Consider the following 18547-nt stretch of genomic DNA (forward strand, 5'->3'; position numbering starts at 1 on the left):
CAGCCCCTTTTATAGTGGGCCAGGCCTACCTGGCTATTGCCAGGTAACTGTGGGGGTGAAGTTTAGACAGAATGCTAACACCAACTACCTTGAATGTTTAAGTGTTTTTCTGAGTTTATGGTTTTCAAGTAAACTTTTTTTCATAGAAAAAATACTTTTAAAGCGTTATGGCAAAGTGCTTCTGTGCCTTATTACCCAGAGATATTTGGGTGAATTTCCTTCTAGATTTTCCATGTGTGTATCCAGCTTTGTGTGTGCTTCCTCCTTGTCTCTTGTATTTTAAGTCTTTATGGGTTCTCTTAATCCTAGAGGACCTCATTTTACCCACCACCCTGGTGCTGAGCTGTTCTCCAGGGTCTCTGTACAGCCGAGAGGTAAAAGATCAGGGTATATCCATCCTTGCTGTTTCTCCCAGTGATGTCCAAAGCCCCAGAGAGAGCCTGCCCTCCCTTGAATCAGGTCTGGCATCTGTGGACACAAGTGCTCTGGAGTGGACACTCATCAGAGTATCTGCACCCCCTCTTCATTCTAGAGGTCTCATCACCTCTGCTGAGTTGGGGGTGGCAGGCAGGTAGGGGGGTTGTAGACAGTCGTCCATTTTGGCCTAGCTGTACACTTCAGCCTCTGTCTACCAACCAGAGGCAAACTGAATTAGTGAATACCAAGTGTTCTTGCCTCCTGCTGCTGCTCCAAGTTGCATTTCTATGTCCGTGACTTACACATCTCCCTGAAATGAGCTTATGGGTGGCCTTTTCAGTTCTGGAGAGCCTGTCTGATCTTCAGAGCACCTGAAAGTATCAGAGTCCTGGAAGGGTACTGAGGACACAGTAATCACATCCCAGCAATTACCCATGGTGTCCTTTACCTCACTGTTCTTAGTTTTTAAGTTGTGTGTATTTGTAAGAGTCTCGTGTGTGTGTGTGTGTGTGTTCTGAGCAGATACAAATGCACATACAGAGGCCAGAGGAGATGTTTATTGTTTTGCTATATCACTCTCTGCCTTATTCTCTTGCAACAGGGTCTCTCAACATATCTAGAGCTAGGCTGCCAGCTAGCAAGCCTCGTGAGCTGCCTGTGTCTACCTTCCAGAGTACTGGGGTTAACTACATGAGACCATGCCTGGCTTCTTATAGGGGCTGTGGGTATTTGAACCCAGATCTTCACACTTGCACACTAAGCACTTTTTTCCACCCCAGCCCTTTGCCTCATTTTGAGTTCAAGTTATCCATGATTATCTAGAAATGTCTAGATAGTCTTTTGTAAATGTACAGAGCATCTCCTGCCTGTTGTCTGTCTGGAAGAACCCGAGAAATAGCTGTAAAAGGCCAGTGAGAGGTCCACTGTCCAGTAGATGTTTTAAGTTAAAGCTGCTTACCTAGGCTCCTGGGCTCTTGGGTGTAATACAGCTGCTGTCACCACTGCTTCTGTTGTCTGCTGAGGAGAGTTGCACAGGGCTCTTCTTTGGAGTTTCTACTGGTTGGTGTTTGTTCTCTTCAGAGATATAGAAAATAAATTACAGTTTCTCTATTCAGAGAGCCCTTTTATTTTTTTTTAAGATTTATTTATTTATTATATATGAATACACTGTAGCTGTCTTCAGACACACCAGAAGAGGGCATCAGATCTCATTACAGATGTTTGTGAGCCACCATGTGGTTGCTGGGATTTGAACTCAGGACCTCTGGAAGTGCAGTCAGTGCTCTTAACCACTGAGCCATCTCTCCAGCCCCAGAGAGCCCTTTTAAATTTGTTTGTTTGTTTGTTTAACTAGTAAGTTAGTTTTTGAGACAGAGTCTCACCGTGTCATCCCAGCCTGGCACTCACTGTGTAGACCAGATTGGCCTGGAACTCACAGGCATCCACATGCCTCTGTGTCCTTTAACCAGGTTTCTTCACTGTTTGTTCAGTGAGCTTTATTAGATGTCTGTTGTACATCAGGTATAAGATATTGGAGAGTGCTGGCTGCCTGGGGAGGCAGACCGTGGATAGTGTCTTCTGCCTTCTGGCAGGCACTCTGTGCAGACCTCTGCCTGACCCCTCTTTTCTACACATTGTCCTACTAGATAGCCCATCCTGCAGTGCTCTCTTGAACATAATCCCCCCATTGTCTGTGGCATGTGTGCTCCTCAGGATCAGTTATAGTGACACCCCCATTTTTTGCCCAGCTGTACCCCGACTTCAAAGGTGTGGCTCCTGCTGCTAAGGTGATTTTTTTTTCCTACCTCCAGAAATTGTAGCAACTTCTTTCCTTTGCTTTGTATTTCCTGTTGTTTTCATTTCAGTGGTATTATGCGGTCTGAACAAACCAAAACCCTTCTGTGGTTTTAGGGTAGCCTCTAAAGTGGAAGCTTCTCAGGCTCTTTCTTAACACGCTGCCAAGACATAGCTTTTGTATCTTGTATTGTTGAATTCTCAAAAACTCTGATTGGGTTTTTTAAACTACTTTGATTTTTTTTTTTAAATAGATAGCATTCACATAACATTTTTTTAAAAATCTAAGACACTTAAGTATACATTGAAAAGCTTTAACTTCTGCCTTTTTCTCCCTTCCTGTTATCCCTGTCACACCTAGAGGTAACAGCTTCTGCTTGTTTCTTGTAAGGTCTCAAGAGTCTTTTTTCCTAGCAGATGAAAACAGGAACATTTTACCTCCCTTCTTCATACAAGAGCTAGTAAATTATAGATTGCTGTGTGCATGGCCAGCAGTCTGTCCATGCTATTGTGTGAAGAATACACATTCCTCTTCAGCGCTCAGCCCTCCACTAACAGAGATGATTGACAGTGCACCTAACCCTCCCCTACTGAGGCATACTCCCTAAGCCCTACTCTCTGTATAGCAAATCACCTGCTATAGATATCATTTTAATATTAACTTATTACTATTATTGAAATAGAGCCTCACTGTGTAGCCTTGGCTAGCCTGAACTTGCTATGTAGACCAGGCTGGTCTCGAATTCATAAAGATCTGCCTGCCTCTGCTCGGCTTAAAGGTGTCACTCCCACATCTGGTTGCTGTACATATTCACTTGGATTAGTGGCTTGAGCCCAGATATAAGAAGCTAGATATCATGGAACTAGTGCCTGGCTGGTGATTTCCCAATGCCTGAATCTGTCATCAGTATCATCTTGTTATAGAATTCAGGGATCACAACCTGTGTCCCAAGTCAGGTCCTACCTCTCATCCTCAATAAGCCAATGAAAGAGCGAATTAAAAGTGGAAAGCAGACTGATGTGATGGTACACACCTTTAATCCCAGCACTCAGGAGGCAGAGGCAGGCTGGTCTCTCTGAGTTTGAGGCCAGCCTGAACTACATAGCAAATTCTAGGACGCCAAGATTGCATAGTAAGACACTGTCTCAAAAGCAAAAACAAACAAAAGTAAATGAGTGGAAAGCAGAAAAGGGAGAGTTGGTTTTTTTTTTTTCAATGTGGCCCCATTGGGAAGAGGGACAAGGGATTTAGCAACCTCCCCAACTCTCTCTCCCAGGTTCTGATGTGAGATGAATGTTTGAATAGAAGGCCAAAGATCCTTGTAAGCAGTCCTGGTCAAACGTGGTCCTGCCAACTTGACCCATCGTCATCTGGGCTTCAGTCTGTATTTAAGAACTGTGTGAAATCTCTTTCAGGGAGCCCGGTTCCCCTTCCAGCTAGCACCCTTCCCTTTTCCCTGGCATGAGATTCCAGAGAAATTCTTGTGTCTCTAGATTCCCTTGTTCAAAGTCTCGTAGTCAGATTGAGAGATTCATGTATATCTCTTTAGGAATCCTTACTTTTGCCGAGCCAGTTACAACTTGACATCAAGTAAGCAAAGTAACCGAAGGCTTTGCCACTCTCTCTTTCTGAAGACCAGTGAGAGTGAGGCTTTTAGGGCAGCTCAGTCCACAGAGCCAACCTAGCCTCCACAGACTCTGAACCCAGCTTTTGCTTCTATGTGAGCCGGGTCGCTCTCTGATTAATTCTCCAGCTCTGACTGCTGGAGTTCTACAATGTTCCCTGCTGTAGGCACTTACAGGCAGGGAACAATGCTTGTCTTTTCACATTTGTCATCCAAAGAGTTTTTTTTCAAAGCTGCAGTTGAGGTGCTTTGGCAAAGGCACTCAGCAGTAAAGCAGCAGGGATCTTATGTCACCAGCCATCTCGTCCTGGCAGGAAGTTGGTACCTGGGAACCTTCCCTACACTTAGCACTAGAGGCTATAGGCACCAATGTGTGGTTCTCTGTGGAGCAGGCAGGCTCCTGAAAGATCAGGTAACTGCCAGGGTTTTGCAGCCAGGTAGTTGACGAGGGGTCTGAGAGCGCCAGCAATGTCTGTTCCTCAGATTCTGGCAGAGTGTATACCACCAACCTGGCTTCCCTCTGGCTCAGTGGTCACCCCTCCCCTCCCCCTATTCACACCTCTGTTTGCTCAACCAGTGCACTCCTTCCTGTGCACTGGCCTCACTCCTTCCTCCTCCTGTGTCCTGCCAGTGGGTGGCTCAGAGCAGAACATCTAACTTCCACAGTGGCCACTGTGCACCATTGATATTTGCTCTTACCAGCTTGCTGGAAGTTTGCACTTACCTTGAAAGAGCTAGCAAACCCTCCTAGGGAAAATAAGATTCCCTGAGCTGTCTCAGAAAGCTGTAGTAAACAACCACCATGTACACTGGGTATCAGCTAAGTACCTTTCTGCTTGGGGAGGAGGCAGAGATGGACAGGGCAGTCCCTCTCCATCCATCTCCAGGTCCAGTTTCCAGTGTATAAAAGGCCTTGGTGTGGGAGCTATGTGTCCAGGGGGCTGGATTTTGTAAGGGCTGTTCAGACCCCAGGGCTTGCTCTGAGCTCTGCCTGTTTTTTGGTCTTCCAGTCCACAGCCACCACAACCCCAGGTCCCCGAGACTCCCTGGGCAGATGAGGGCGGCTCTGTTTATCACCTGACCGATGAAGACTTTGACCAGTTTGTGAAGGAGCACTCCTCTGTCCTCGTCATGTTCCACGCCCCATGTGAGTGGAACGCTGCCGCCCCTACCTCCCCATTCCTCAGAGTAGGACACTGCCTTGGGACTTGTTAGATAGGAAATTCAGTGGGAACTGGCGTGGTGTCTATCCTCAGCTCATACACTTGCCTTGTATCTCCATCAGAACAGCACAAAAGTCCTGATCAGGGGCTGGAGAGATGACTCAGAGGTTAAGAGCACTGGCTGCTCTTCCAGAGGTCCTGAGTTCAATTCCCAGCAACCACACGGTGGCTCATAACCATCTATAATGACATCTGGTGCACTCTTCTGGCCTGCAGGTGTACATGCAGGCAGAAAACTATATACATAATCAGGCCACAAGCGTCCCTCAGCAGAGCTCAGTGAAGCTCCATCCCCCCTGCAGGCCTGAGTGTCCTCCCTGAAGCTAACAGGGGCTGAGGAGTCAGACTGGATATGTCCTTAGATACTAGAGCAGTACTGGCCCTCCATTTACCTAGGGTGAGTCCAAGGTACAGAGAGGGCCTGCCCCTGCTTGGTAGTTCATCAGGCAATGAGGTCAACATCTAGAGTGCCTCCTGCTGCTTCATATGTCCGGTCTCAGACTGAGATGTTCAAAGAGAATCCCAATCTCTGGTGCTCTCAAGAGTGACTATGTAGCTTTGAATCTTTCTGAGCCCGTGCCCTCTCTGTACTGTGGAGAACAGAAGGTTGAATAGGCAGCTTCAGGAGGAGGGGCCTGCTCCTGGGGAGGGAGTGCAAAGTCCTGTGAGAGCAAAGGATGGCAGCCCTGTGTGTAGTTTCCAGGGTCTTCTGGGAAGGGCTGGCCATAGCCAATAGGAGATGAACTGAATGGCCTGGGACTAGGTCTGCCCATGTTACATGTGAGGCGCTCTGCTCTTGTAGCCTCCTGCCCCAAGTTGGGCCCAGTGCTTATGAGTGAAAAAAGTTATAGAGAAGAAAAAAACAAGACTTCTGTGCTTCCCAGAAGAGTGCCGGAGTTGCAGTGTCACAGTGTGAGAGGGAGGAAGGCATAGAACTATAGATACACTCCAGGAGGAGGAGGGTGCGTGATTGGTTAATCCTGTGGATGTAAGGTACTCATGCTAACAGAGTGGCTTCCAGATGGGTCATCTTTCATCTTACCTGCAGTGGCATCAAATGAGAGTGATTAACACCAACCTACAGATAAGATCGTCACAGATTGCTCACTGCTTGTGAGTCCTGTGCTGCTTGGGATTTTGGTGGCTGTTGAATGGGGATGGGAGGGAGGACAACAAGGTCTAGCCTGATCTCTTGAAGGGCTGTTTCTATGAATTCCCATAACAGTTAATGTTTTTCTTAAAAGTGCCAAATTCATCCAGACAGTGCTACATACCTTTAATGCCAGCACTTGGGAGACAGAGTTAAAGGCTAGCCTGGTCTACAGAGTTCCAGGACAGCCAGGCCTATGTAGAAAAACTCTGTCTTGAAAGAAAGAAAGAGAGAGAGAGAGAGAGAGAGAGAGAGAGAGAGAGAGAGAGAGAAAAGAAAAGCAAAAAAATCAAACCAACCAAAGTAAAAAAGCCAAGTTTTTGAGAATGCAGAAGGAAGAGTTTCCTGTGGTTTGTTTCTAGCACTAGAAAACAGACAAAAAGCTCAAAGACATTTCTTTTTCCTAAGACTCTTCAGGCTTGAGATCTTGTTTGGCTCTGCTGCTTAAGGACAGTGTCGGAGGAGCAAAGCAAGACGGCATACATGTGTAATCCCAGCCCCTGGGGGAGCCTGAGGCCAGCCTAGGCTACAGAGTGAGACCTTAAGGAGTGAGGATTAGGGAGGAAGGGGCTTAGTTAAGGGTATACCTTAGAGACACCCACTGCCTGGCACCCCAGCAGGCAGCACTGTCTCCATCCCCACCCACCCCTAAGCTAAAATATGCTTCCCTGGCCTGACTCAGATGTGTAGACCACCCTGCCTGCATCTCCATCCCAGCTGTGCAGGCAGATGCTGGCAGATGTTCTAACATGTTCTCCTTCATGTTCTCTATTCTTCTGGCCAGTCAAGGGTGCTCATTCATGCCCTGTCTGTTTATGAATCGGTGGCTGTACTTACCCCTGCTTTCCTGCAGAATGAGGGGTTAGGCTCACTCCTTGATAAGCTACCTGCTGATGTCCCCTTAGACAGCGGTGGCTCTTCTTTAAATAGTATACTCTCTAGACCCTCTTCCTTTACTGGGACCTTTACTGGGAACTGTGCCTTCCAGCCTAGGAAGGGCTGAAACCTCCTGGTGTATGTAAAGGAGAGTCAGAGCTCAGGGTGGGATCCACAAAGCACTCTCAGTTGCCTGGCTTTGCACTTTGAGCCAGGGTGCTCCCAAAACCCCATCAAGAGGCTAGAGGCCTGCAAAGTGATCCTGGGTTTCTCTCGTAAAGAGACGGCGAATCCTGAAAGTCAGTAGTAGTTATGGTGTCAGTGCTAGGCCGTGTAGAGAGTGGCAGGAAAGCAGACCCTCTCAGTGACGCAGAGTTAGAATCTGTCCGCACAGCAACCCAGAGTCGGCTGAGCTTTGTTGGCCGTGTTTAGCTTGATTCCTGGGCAGGACTACTAAATCAGAGAGTGAGCTTGCCTTCCTTTTAGGGAGACATTCAATAAGTGAGTTGCTGTTTTGACTATGAAGGGGAGAATGGAACAGGACAGGGCCACCTGGGGGAAGTGTCCCCGTCCCCCCAACCCCCCATGCCTTGTGGCTGGGCCTGTCTGGAGAGTGTGTACTTGGTTGTAGTCATCATCTAAACTCCAAGCTATGAGCATCAAGACAGACTTTCAGAATTGCAAGGTTTATTGTTGCTTAAGAACAGCCAGCCGAAAGAGCTGACTTTTTAAAAACAGCACAGTAGTCTGTAGGAGAGAGGCTTACATGAAAATAATAAACTTGTTTGTAATGACTCTTAGCAGTTTTATAGGTAAACGATACAGGGATGTATGGGGAAGAAGGTCCAGCTTACTCAACTCCCTCTGAGACCTCCAGTCTTTCTTTGCAGTATTACTTCTGTACATGTACTAAGGGCTGAGACACTGGTTGCTTCTGCCCTGGGCTCCCTTTGACTGGCTAGAGAAAGAAGGCCTTCTGCTTTCCTCTCAACCTATGCCTACCCAAGCAGGAGATCCTGGCAACCCCGGGTAGCCATGGCATCTCATGTGTTTAGTGTCTGTAGCTTTCTCAGGGTGCTTGTGGGCCATGCTCCTGCACTCCTAGAGGGACAGGTGCGTGGGCCCTGGTTGTTATACATTGTCAATCCTCTGTAATTGGACTGACCATGAAACTTCTGCTGGCCCCCAGCTTCTTTGCCTTCTTTCTGCCTCAGCTTGCCCAGTGGCCTCATGGTTTTCCTTCCCTCTCTCCCAGCTAGCCATACAGACACTCTGGTGCAGCTGATGCCTGCGCAGTGATTGAACAACTAGTACCTATCCAGACCCTCTGCATGGGCTAGCTGTAGTCACTTGGTTTACAGCCAGGTTTGTCCTGTGGGCCTCACTCTCCAGGATTCGGCCTTCTGGGGAGGACAGTGCAAATGTAAGCAAAGGGCTGAGAGAGGTGTAGGCTCATGTGTTGGCAGAGCCTGGCTTTGCAGCCCTGCAGTGTCTTCTCCTCCTTTGTCATCTAAGCCTTGCCCCCCTGTGAAGAACTTAGCATGAAAGCTGCATCGCGGAAGTCCAGCTCTAGGTCCTCTTCAGCCCTCGGAGGACAAAACAGGGTCTGTAGAAGGCACGTACATCCACAGGAATCGGCTACTGCCACGTTCCAGTGCCTTCTGTGTGTTTCTGCCAAATTCCGAACAAGAAGTCAGATGGCTGTTACTTACTTTCTCTCCCTTTTGTTTCCTTTCTCCCATCTTCCCTCCCTCCCTCCCTCCCTCCTTCCCTCCCTCCCTCCCTCCCTCCCTCCCTTTCTCCCCCCCTTCCTCCCTCCCTTTTTTTTTTTTTTTTTTAAAGGCAGGGTCTCTAGCCCAAGCTGGCCTCAGACTTCCAGTGCAGTCAAGGATAACCTTGAACTTCTGACCTTCCTATTTCCATCTCTCAAGTGTCTGTAGTTCAAGGGGTCAAACCTAGGGCTTTCTACATGGCAGTCAAGCAAGCTCCCAGCTGAGCCTCATGTCCCAGCTTCTTTGTTGGTTGGTGTCTGTACCTCTCCTGGAATACCTGGGGGAAAGTACCTCCATGGTGTGGAGAAATATTAATGACTGAGAAAAACAAAACTACTTCCAGTCCATTTCCAGATGCAACTACTCCATTTGGAGGCATCATTTTGCTATTATTTTCCTTTCTCTCTTTAAAAGAAATGTTTTGGAGATATATATATATATATATATATATATATATATATATATATATTCTGCCTGCCTACATGTATGTTTACTATATACGTGTCTGATAACCTGGGGGAGACCAGAAGAGAGTGAGTGTTGGATTCCCTGATACTGGAATTACAGACAGCTGGGAGCCACCATATGAGGGCCAGGAACCAAACCCAGGTCCTCTGCAAGGCCAGGAAATGCTCTCCACTGCTGAGTCACGTCTCCAGACTCCTTTCCCTTGCTTTTAACTTGACATACAGTAAAACTGGCCTTTTTGTCAGCGCATATATAGATTTGTGTAACATCATGTCCTAAAAGCCTTTCTGCTGCTGCTTTTCTGATTGTACAAATAATTTAAGAATAACGGTAATGCCTTCTGCTGCTGCAACTGTTGGCAATACAGAGCTCACGGGCTGCATAAGATTCCAACACAAACAGTGGGACCCCCCTCTCCACCCCAGGGCTGGACACTACTAAAGTCAGCATTGCCACCTCTCTCTGCAGTTCTTTACATTATAGAATTTTCTTTTCTCCTTCTTTTTAATTTTAATATGAGCAGGGACATTCTTTATCCATTTTCTGTGATTTGACTGTTTTCACTTACCAGTAGGTTCTGATGTCTTCCTGTAGATATAAGTGTTGACATTTAAATCTAAGCAGAGGATTGTGTTATAATTTGGATATGCCATAAATTTTAAACAAATCCCCTGGTGATAGACATTTGTCCTCAATTCTTCACTCTTCAAACAGCCCAGGAAACATTTCTAGATGTTACGTTAGAGGTCACGTCTAAATATTTAGGATTAATTGACAATGTGAAGTTACTTGCCATGGATAGACTGGTTGTTCTGGAACTTGTTTAGAAACATATAGAAATGTTTTACTGTACCTTTACGGATGTGGCAAAGTCAGACCTCTAGCAACCTTGGTGCTGTGTTTGTGGTTTAAATGCGAATGTCTTACCAGCATGGTCCCCCATGCATCCTGGTCCATCATGGTAGTGTATGCAGTGCAATCTTACCAGTGGAAGTAGGACTGGAGGTAGGTTCTCGGGTTTTAAAAACCAGTGGTCATTCCCAGTTTGGTCATTGAATTCTGCTATGCTTTGAGAGCTGAGCCCTTTTCTGTCTTAGCGCCTGACCTTGATGATGATGATGACGACGATGGTGATGACGATGACGATGACAATGACGATGATAGACTCTCTACCCCTCTGCACCTTTCCTTCTATAAGTAGTCCTAGTCATGATGTCTTATTACAGCAGTAGTTGTAAACTAAGACATGGTTTGAATCTGAAATGTCCCTCAGAGCTCCATGTTTTGTATACTCATTCCCCAACTGATAGCAGTGTTTGGGGGAAGCTGTGGATCCTTTAGGAGGCTGGGATCTAGCAGTTACAAACAAGCTACTGAGGGTAAGCCTTTGAAAGTTAACCATCAGACCCTTCATTCTGGCCTTCCTCTTTGCATCCTAGTCCATCATGATGTGAGCAGCCTCCTTCCCACATTCCCACTGCCATTAGTGAGGCTGACCTATGAGACTTTCCCTTCCACAATGGGCCCAAATTCCTGAGAACCATGAACGAAAAGAAGTCTTCCTTCCCTTAGGTTGTTTTCTGTTACAAATTGAGGTTAGTGCAGGAGAAGGAACAGATACAGGCAGATACTTCTGGCCTTTGGTATCCCTTGCCTATAACTTTCATTGCACTGAAGGCACTAAACATCCTTTTATGGGGTTACCTGCTGTGTTAGCCAACTTTCCATCACTAAAAACATTCCTAAAAAAAGCCAGATTAAAAAGAGGGGAGGCTAAAGGTTTCAGTTGTGGCAGTCCATGGTTACTTAGCCCTGTTGCTTCTGGGCCTCTGTCAGAGCAGAACGTCATGGGAGGATGCACGAGGTGGAGGAGGCTGAGGTAGGCAGAGAAAGGAAGGGACACCCTTTAAGGGTGTGTCTCCAGTGACCTTACTCCTTTCAGTATATCCCACCTCCAGGAGTTTCTGCATCTTTCTACAATACCTTTGGCTGGGCACTTGAGGTTTTGGGGGCATTTAAGAACCAAGCCAGTGTTCCAACCTTTCAAGTTTCTTCCATGAAAACAACCCTGATGCCCACTTCCCACTGGGCTGTCTTTTCTTTTCACCCAGAGCTCTCTCTTCGTGGGTATTAATCTTCATCTCTTTATGTGTTTCCTCCACATCCCTGATGTTCTCCCGTAGTCTTCAGCTTGTTTCTGGGTGCTTCTCCTTGTACAGAGCCACGTGGTGATATGTCCTGAGTAATTGCTATGAATCAGGTGTTAATTCTAGACACTTCATAGATCATTTCATCTGTACAACAAATCCTGTCAGGTTGATAGCATTATTCCCGTTTTATAAAAAGGGAGGTGGGGCACCAGCAGGCCAAGGAATTTGCCAGAGGCTGAACCAGTGCAGTCAGGATGACAGTTAACCCAGGCAGTGCTGGAAGCTACACCCCAGCACTAAGCCATTCTGGGGGTTCTGCTTTTCCTACCCTTAGCTCATGCTTTACTTAGGAAATACACCCCAGAATATGACACCATTGTCTTGTCTTCGATGTGACGTTGGTTTTTCACTTCCTTCTGGTCCTTAAAGGTTTTGTTTTTTGTGCCAGGAGAAGGAACTTTTCCTTCAGTGTTTTGTTGTTGTTGTCTGTATTTGTTTTTGCTTTTGATTTACCTATTCATCTTTTCCCTTTAACGTTATCTTGGTATTTTTTTACACTACTAAAAACACCTTTTTGTTGATGCTTTTGGTGGTCACCTGATGTACCATCATATAAAGGCATTGTGAATTGCTTAACCAGCGACATAATGTTGAGACTTTGAGTTATTTACTGAATTTCCTGTTATAAACCACCCTGCCAAGAACACTTTCATGCATAAATATTTATCCACATGTCAAATTATTTCCTCAGGATTGAAACCTGCAAATAAAAATTTAAAAGCTTGTTATCAGCATTTTACAATAACATAAAAGATGGGGGGACGTCTGTGGAATGAAGGGCTGTGATAAATAAAAGCGTCCATCGGGGTGTGGCTCAGTCCCAAGGGGTCAGTGAGTCAGTGGCCCTTCATGGCACCCATATATCAGTGATTTCCCAGCATTAGTAGGAACCCCACTGACATTAGCTACCAGAGAGTTTTATAGATGAATTTGATCTGGAAATCTTACATTCAGAGTCCAGGAAAGCCCGTGGCTAGTCTATAATACAATTGTCAGTACAGGTGATTTCAGTATAAACCAGATGGGTTTGGGGGCTTTGGGGTGACAGGAGGCCAACACCCCTGGAGGGTGGGAATTCCCCTGGGGGGAATGGGATAGAGGTGTTTGTATGAGACCTCTGCAGATCACAGAGTTAGCAGCACGCATGCTTACATGGATGATGAAAACCCAACAAGGAAGTTTGGCCATAAAACTTAATGGTCTGTCATATCACAGGGAAGACACTAATGCAGCAGGCCAGAGCCCTGGTCCCCACATCTTACACTCCTCTGACTACTCTGCAACTCATGCAGCTGGGGGACCCCTAGAAGGCAAGGCTCAGGAGGTTGGGACTTAGGGTAACACAAGCACTGTACATCACCACAGCTCTCCCAAATGGATGTTGTTACTCAGCCAGACCTTCCCTTTGTATGGGGCAGGGCCCCTCATCATAAACTCTGTCTGCAGATGTTTATCACCTTCTCTTGGTATCTCGTTTGGAGAGCAGAAGGAAAGATGCTAGAATGGAAAACCTTAGTGATTTCTAGTGAGCTCTGTCATAGGTACCAGAAATGCTAGACCAGCACCCAGAGGCTGGAGATCTCTGAAGACATTGTCAACACTGGGAAGAGGCAGCAGAAGTGTCCTCTGGTAGTAAGGTGGGAATATGTGTGGACACTGACCACCCGCTTTGTCAAGAAGGGGTGTTAGTCACTTTAGCAATGGTTTGTGCCCTGGCCATAAAACATTTCATCTACTTAAGCCTTTTGTGTTAGTTTTCTATCATTGTATCAAAATACGCGAGATAGTTAACTTCAAAATTGAGAAGAGGCAGTTTAGAAGTTTCTGTCCATGATTCATTGGCCCCATTTCTTTTAGGGTTCTCAACCCATGGGTCATGTCCCCTTTGGGGGGTCCCATATCATTTTTTTTGTTTTTGTTTGTTTATTTTTCGAGACAGGGTTTCTCTGTGTAGCCCTGGCTGTCCTGGAACTCACTCTGTAGACCAGGCTAGCCTCGAACTCAGAAATCCGCCTGCCTCTGCCTCCCAAGTCTGAGATTAAAGGCGTGCACCACCACTGCCTGGCTACATTGTGATGTCTAATAGTAGAAAAATCACAGTTATGAAGCAGCAATGAAATAATTTTATGGTTGGATTCAGCACAGCATTAGGAAGAACCACTGTTCTAGGCCATAGTGAGGCAGAACATGGTGACTGGACTGTATGGTGGAGGAGGCTTCTTTTCTCATGGTTGCCTAGGAAACAAAGAGGAGGAGGAATGGGCCTCCGTCCATTGTCACCTTTGAGGACACATCCCAGAGATCTTTTAAGTTGGTCCATGAGGCCCCACGTCTTAAAGGCTTCAACACTTTGTAACAGTGCCACAAACTGGGGCCTAAGCCTTTAACATGGAGGCCGTATCCTATCTATAGCGCTTCCATACACAGGTATAAACCTGAAGTGCAGCCCCGAGATTTCATTCAAAAAATATATGTGGCTTGACTTCAGATTTAACCAGATAGACAGCTAGTTCATACAAGCCTCTGCCTGTATGAACTTACCTTCCAGCTGAAGAGACAGGACACAGATAAACAGATTGTTCAGGGTCCGTTGAATAAAATTAGGGGAAACACTGGCTATTAGAAGAGAGAACAGTGGGGTGAAGCCTCTTTGGGTTGGTGGGTCAGAAAGGATAAGACTAGAATTTGATCAGAAACATAAGACAGAGTTATATATAAAATGGGGTGGGGTGGGGGGCAGTCATTGTTACTATTTGAGGTGGAGCAGGAACACATTCAAGGGTCCTGAGGCAGAAGTAAGCTTGATGGGATAGGAGAGAGACTGCATCATAAAAGATGAGAGGAAGTGACCTGACCTGAGGCTGGAGGCCAGGTGGGAGCCAGGTGGTACGTACGGGGCTTCCAGTTATGAGAAGGAGCTTAGATTTTCATCTACCACCTGTGGCAGAAAGCCCTTGAAAAGTTTTGAGCAAGGGAATATGATAAGATTTATATTCTGAAAAGAGACCCTGGCTGCTCATAAATATCAGGAGATAGCACAGGCAACCTAAAATTAAATGCTGTGGAAATATCTGAATAAGAAGTATTTTATGACTGGAAGAAAAACAGCTCGATCTATGGAGCTGACGTGAGCTGGAAAGACTTAAAGTGGTACCCAAATCAGGTGGGAGCACAGGGTGTTCTGGAGGGATGCTGTTCACAACACGGCCTTATCCTTCAGTGCGGAGGCTGCGATGAAGAGGGGCAGGTGTTGGTGAACCTGGGGGACTCATCATTTTATCTCCTAGAGCTGCGAGCGCTGACTGTAAGATGCTGATCTCTGTCGGGTCTCTCACGGCTGCTGGGATAGCTTTTAATAGTTGTATATAGAAAACAAGCTCTTCCTTACTCTGCCCTGGGAGACGAGGCTAGAAGTACAGCAGAGAGTTGTGCGTGTGACCAGAGGGATCTAGAGGTTTTTAGCTTTCTTCCTGCCCTGCACAGATGCTATGGGTCACCAGCTGATCACAGCCCCTCTTCCCAGTGAGCCAGTTCTCGGTCCCCGAGCCTGCCTCTGGCCCTCCGTTGATAGAAGCTGGCAGGTGATAAAGAGCACATTTTCCACCCCAGCAGGGCAGTGCCATCAAAGGACAGAAACCGGATAAAGGCATGAAGGTAGTACAAGGTGAAGTCCCTCATCCTCAAGGATTGGGCCGCACTGACTGAGACAGTTAGAAAGAACTGGTAATTTCCTGTTAGTAGGCATTTCCATTTTCCATCCACTGACCTCAGCTGCAATCCCACTGTCTGGGATTGCAGACAGCACCACCCACACATCATATTCAGGAAAAGGAATGTTGGGGAACCTCCTGAGCCAGCTTGTTTCTGGAAGTACAAGTTCAGGGCTCTCCACTGGTTACCCCCTGCCTTCTCTGTAGGCCTGGCTGGATTATGACAGACCCAGCCCCCAACAGCAGAAATGCCTCTGGACTTAACTTCTTATACAGAGTGAACTCTATACTCTGCCTACTGAGAGGAGGTCAGCCTCGGGCAAGAGAATGAAACGATCATGTTTGGTTCAAGCATAATATATTTCACACTAAGTCAGTAGAAGCCCCCCCACCCCGACTATTCCTTTTGCGCCTAATATATAAATGAATATGGAAGCTCACTTGAGTGGACATCTATAGAACAGCCCACTTTCCTCTACCTCCCTCTTATGGGAAAGGGACTGCTTGAGGCTTTATTTATATGGGTACACCAGAAAAGGGCTTAGGATCCCATTACAGATGGTTGTGAGACACCATGTGGGTGCTGGGAATTGAACTCAGGACCTCTAGAAGAGCAGTCAATGCTCTTAACCACGGAGCTATCTCTCCAGCTCTAGCTTCCCTTTTTAAAAACCCAATTCAAGAAAAGGAGGAGGAAACAGTTTATAATGATGCTAAAATGTTTATTTCTAGAAAGTATGTATTTATAATTGAAAATAATGATGACCTTGACACTTATATAGTTAATGGGGTGAATCCCTACACCTCCCCCAGAAGCAGCCCTGGGAGGGGAGACCAGAACGTAGTGAAATCTTTGGGGACACTTTATGCAGCCAGTGGTGTCCTTGCCTTGCAGCAGAACTCTGCACTGCTGAGTGGGGCCTGGGGAACATCTGTGTTCTGAGGCTGTCCTTCCTCTGAAGATGGGGTCGTTGTGTTCCTGTTGCTTATTCGATATGTCTCCTTCCATGCACCTCCTCCAACCGTCTTCCCAAACCCCTGGTCACTCTTGCTCTCTTCAGATTAATTAGGGCCGTTCTTCTTGTTGCTGTCTAGTAACTACATACCATGTCAATAAATGATGCTCACTTTGCTTCCTATGGAGGCACAGGGTAGAAAATTCCCAGGCCCTGCCTGGAGGAGTCAGAGTCTGAGACTTGAGTCCAGCCATGTGCAATTGACTGTGTGGCACAGAAGAAGAAGCCAGAGCGAGGCTCTTTGGTCATCTTTTGAAAGCCTCCTGTGAACACTAAGTTGTTCCAAGCCACAGGCTCTGGTTTTTTTCTGTCTTCAGTCTGAATGAGCCTGAGGCCTGAAACCTTCTCTTCGTTTTGTCTTTTAACCCACTAGAAGTGGGGAGCTCCCTGAATAGAAGCAGCAGGGTCTCTAGACCTCTTCTTATCTATTGGATGCTTCCAGGCCTCCATGTGGAGGTTTGAGATATTTCTGCCATAAGACCATTTGGGAGGCGCCAGCTTGTTGGCACAGCTGGCAGCTACTGCCTGAGCTGGACTCCACTGGAATCACTTTGCTTGACTGAGACTTATCCCCAGTGCTCTGCTTAGGAACACAGTGTTCAGTTAGGATTCTATTGGGAGCCATTTGTCCCTCCCCAGGGACAGGGTGACAATGGGCTGAAGAAGACAGGAATAGGATGAAGAGAGAGTCTTCTGTCCCTGTACCACCAGGAGCTGAGCTTTGGAAGACTTTGGAAGAGACTGACACCTCCATCCTAGGCAAGGCTCAGATGGAGGTGGAAAGGTCAATTGAGTTGCTCAGACGGCTTTTAGGAAGGGAAGCTGTGGGAGGTCTCCTGATAACAGTGGCCTATAACCGCTTGTCTTCCTTTCTCTGTCTTTATTTTTCCTAATAACCAGAAGCCCACACAATTAGCACACCCCCATATCTCATATGAACACTATATCTCAGCCAGCTCCGAGCATCTTGTATGTCAGGTCCCCATGCAACTAGGCTCCCTCTGAGAGCATCTCACAGCTGCGGAGCCTCCTCGCCACACAGCCTCTTTAGCATCCAAAGCCAGAAACCACTCTATGTTACCCACACAAAGTGCCTGGAATTTTTTATTTTGTCTTTATATTTTCTGCATTTATATTTGTGTATGTTCACATGTATGCATATGTGTGTACTATAGCATACGTGTACTATATAGACAGCTTATAGAATTTTCTCCTTTTACCATGTGAGGCCTAGAGATCTAACTGATAGCATCAAGCTCGGTGGCAAGCACCTTCACTGGGCTGAGCCGTCTCCCTGGCCCCTGTTTGCTTTTTACTGTATGAGAGTCTGTTCTTCATGACATCTGAATGCTCTCTTGCACTTGTCAGGGAAGAACAGGCTTTATCCCAAGGACATGCCATTGGTTTGGCCAAAAGTAGGTCCGTGCCTGTGCCTCATATTCTCCCGTGGAGACTCGGAACTTACCTTTTTCCATATTTTTGCTTCTGTGGATTCTTCTTCCCACCCTGCAGCCCAGGAAAGATGATGAGTGACCACAACACAGTACCAGAAAGTGCATGCCACGTCTGCGGCCATATCTGCAGTCAGGGTTTCCTGCTGCACTGTGGGGTGTTGTGGCACACCTCTGTGTCTCTCTGGTCAATCTCAGGCAGCCATCCACCATCCACCGTCCTGATACGCCTGTTTCTCACCTGTAGAAGAGTGCCTCTGTCAGTTCCTACCTCATAGGACTCGTGTAAGGATGTACAGTGGCTCTTCTCCAGGGACCAGCACCCCAGGACTGGATATGTGCTACATTTGTTGTTTATATAGTTATTCATTTATGTGCCTCTGCCTCCATGACCTCAGTCCACCCCCATAGACTAAGCAGAAGACTTCTTTTCTTTGAGCTGGCAGTCATCTTCACCATCTCGCAATGCCCAGATTCCTGGAGTGAGGCCAGCCAGTCTCAGGGGGGCAGCCCAGAGGTACTAAGGCCTCCATGCCACGAGAATACCTTTCCTTGCACTCTCTCCACAGGGTGTGGACACTGTAAGAAAATGAAGCCGGAGTTTGAGAGCGCGGCTGAAGTCCTCCACGGAGATTCTGAGGTAAGCTTCCTTTTCGGAGTTCTCGCCATTCCCTCCGAAGGGGCTGCTAGAGTCACTGTGATTTTCCATAAGCCCTGAAGTAGCTCTCCCTGTCCCTGGAGGTGGTCAGAAGCTCCATGTCCCCTAGTAATAAATCATGGTCAGACGTGGTCCCTCCCAGGGACTGAGTAGGACCACAAGCCTATGAGACCGTGT

The 18547-nt window shown here is 46.9% G+C and overlaps 1 protein-coding gene across 1 annotated transcript in view; it reads left to right on the plus strand.

Annotated features, from left to right (window-relative positions):
- Pdia5 (protein disulfide isomerase family A member 5) overlaps nt 1–18547 on the plus strand; it is an 89085-nt gene that overhangs the window by 56919 nt on the left and 13619 nt on the right. Inside the window, exons 11-12 of the mRNA XM_028752280.1 lie at nt 4847–4983; nt 18282–18352. Of these exons, the coding sequence (XP_028608113.1) occupies nt 4847–4983; nt 18282–18352 (208 nt within the window). The remainder of the gene's footprint in view (nt 1–4846; nt 4984–18281; nt 18353–18547) is intronic.

This window comes from Grammomys surdaster, unplaced genomic scaffold (assembly GCF_004785775.1).
Source record: "Grammomys surdaster isolate TR1022 unplaced genomic scaffold, NIH_TR_1.0 125889, whole genome shotgun sequence".
NCBI classification, from domain to species: domain Eukaryota; kingdom Metazoa; phylum Chordata; class Mammalia; order Rodentia; family Muridae; genus Grammomys; species Grammomys surdaster.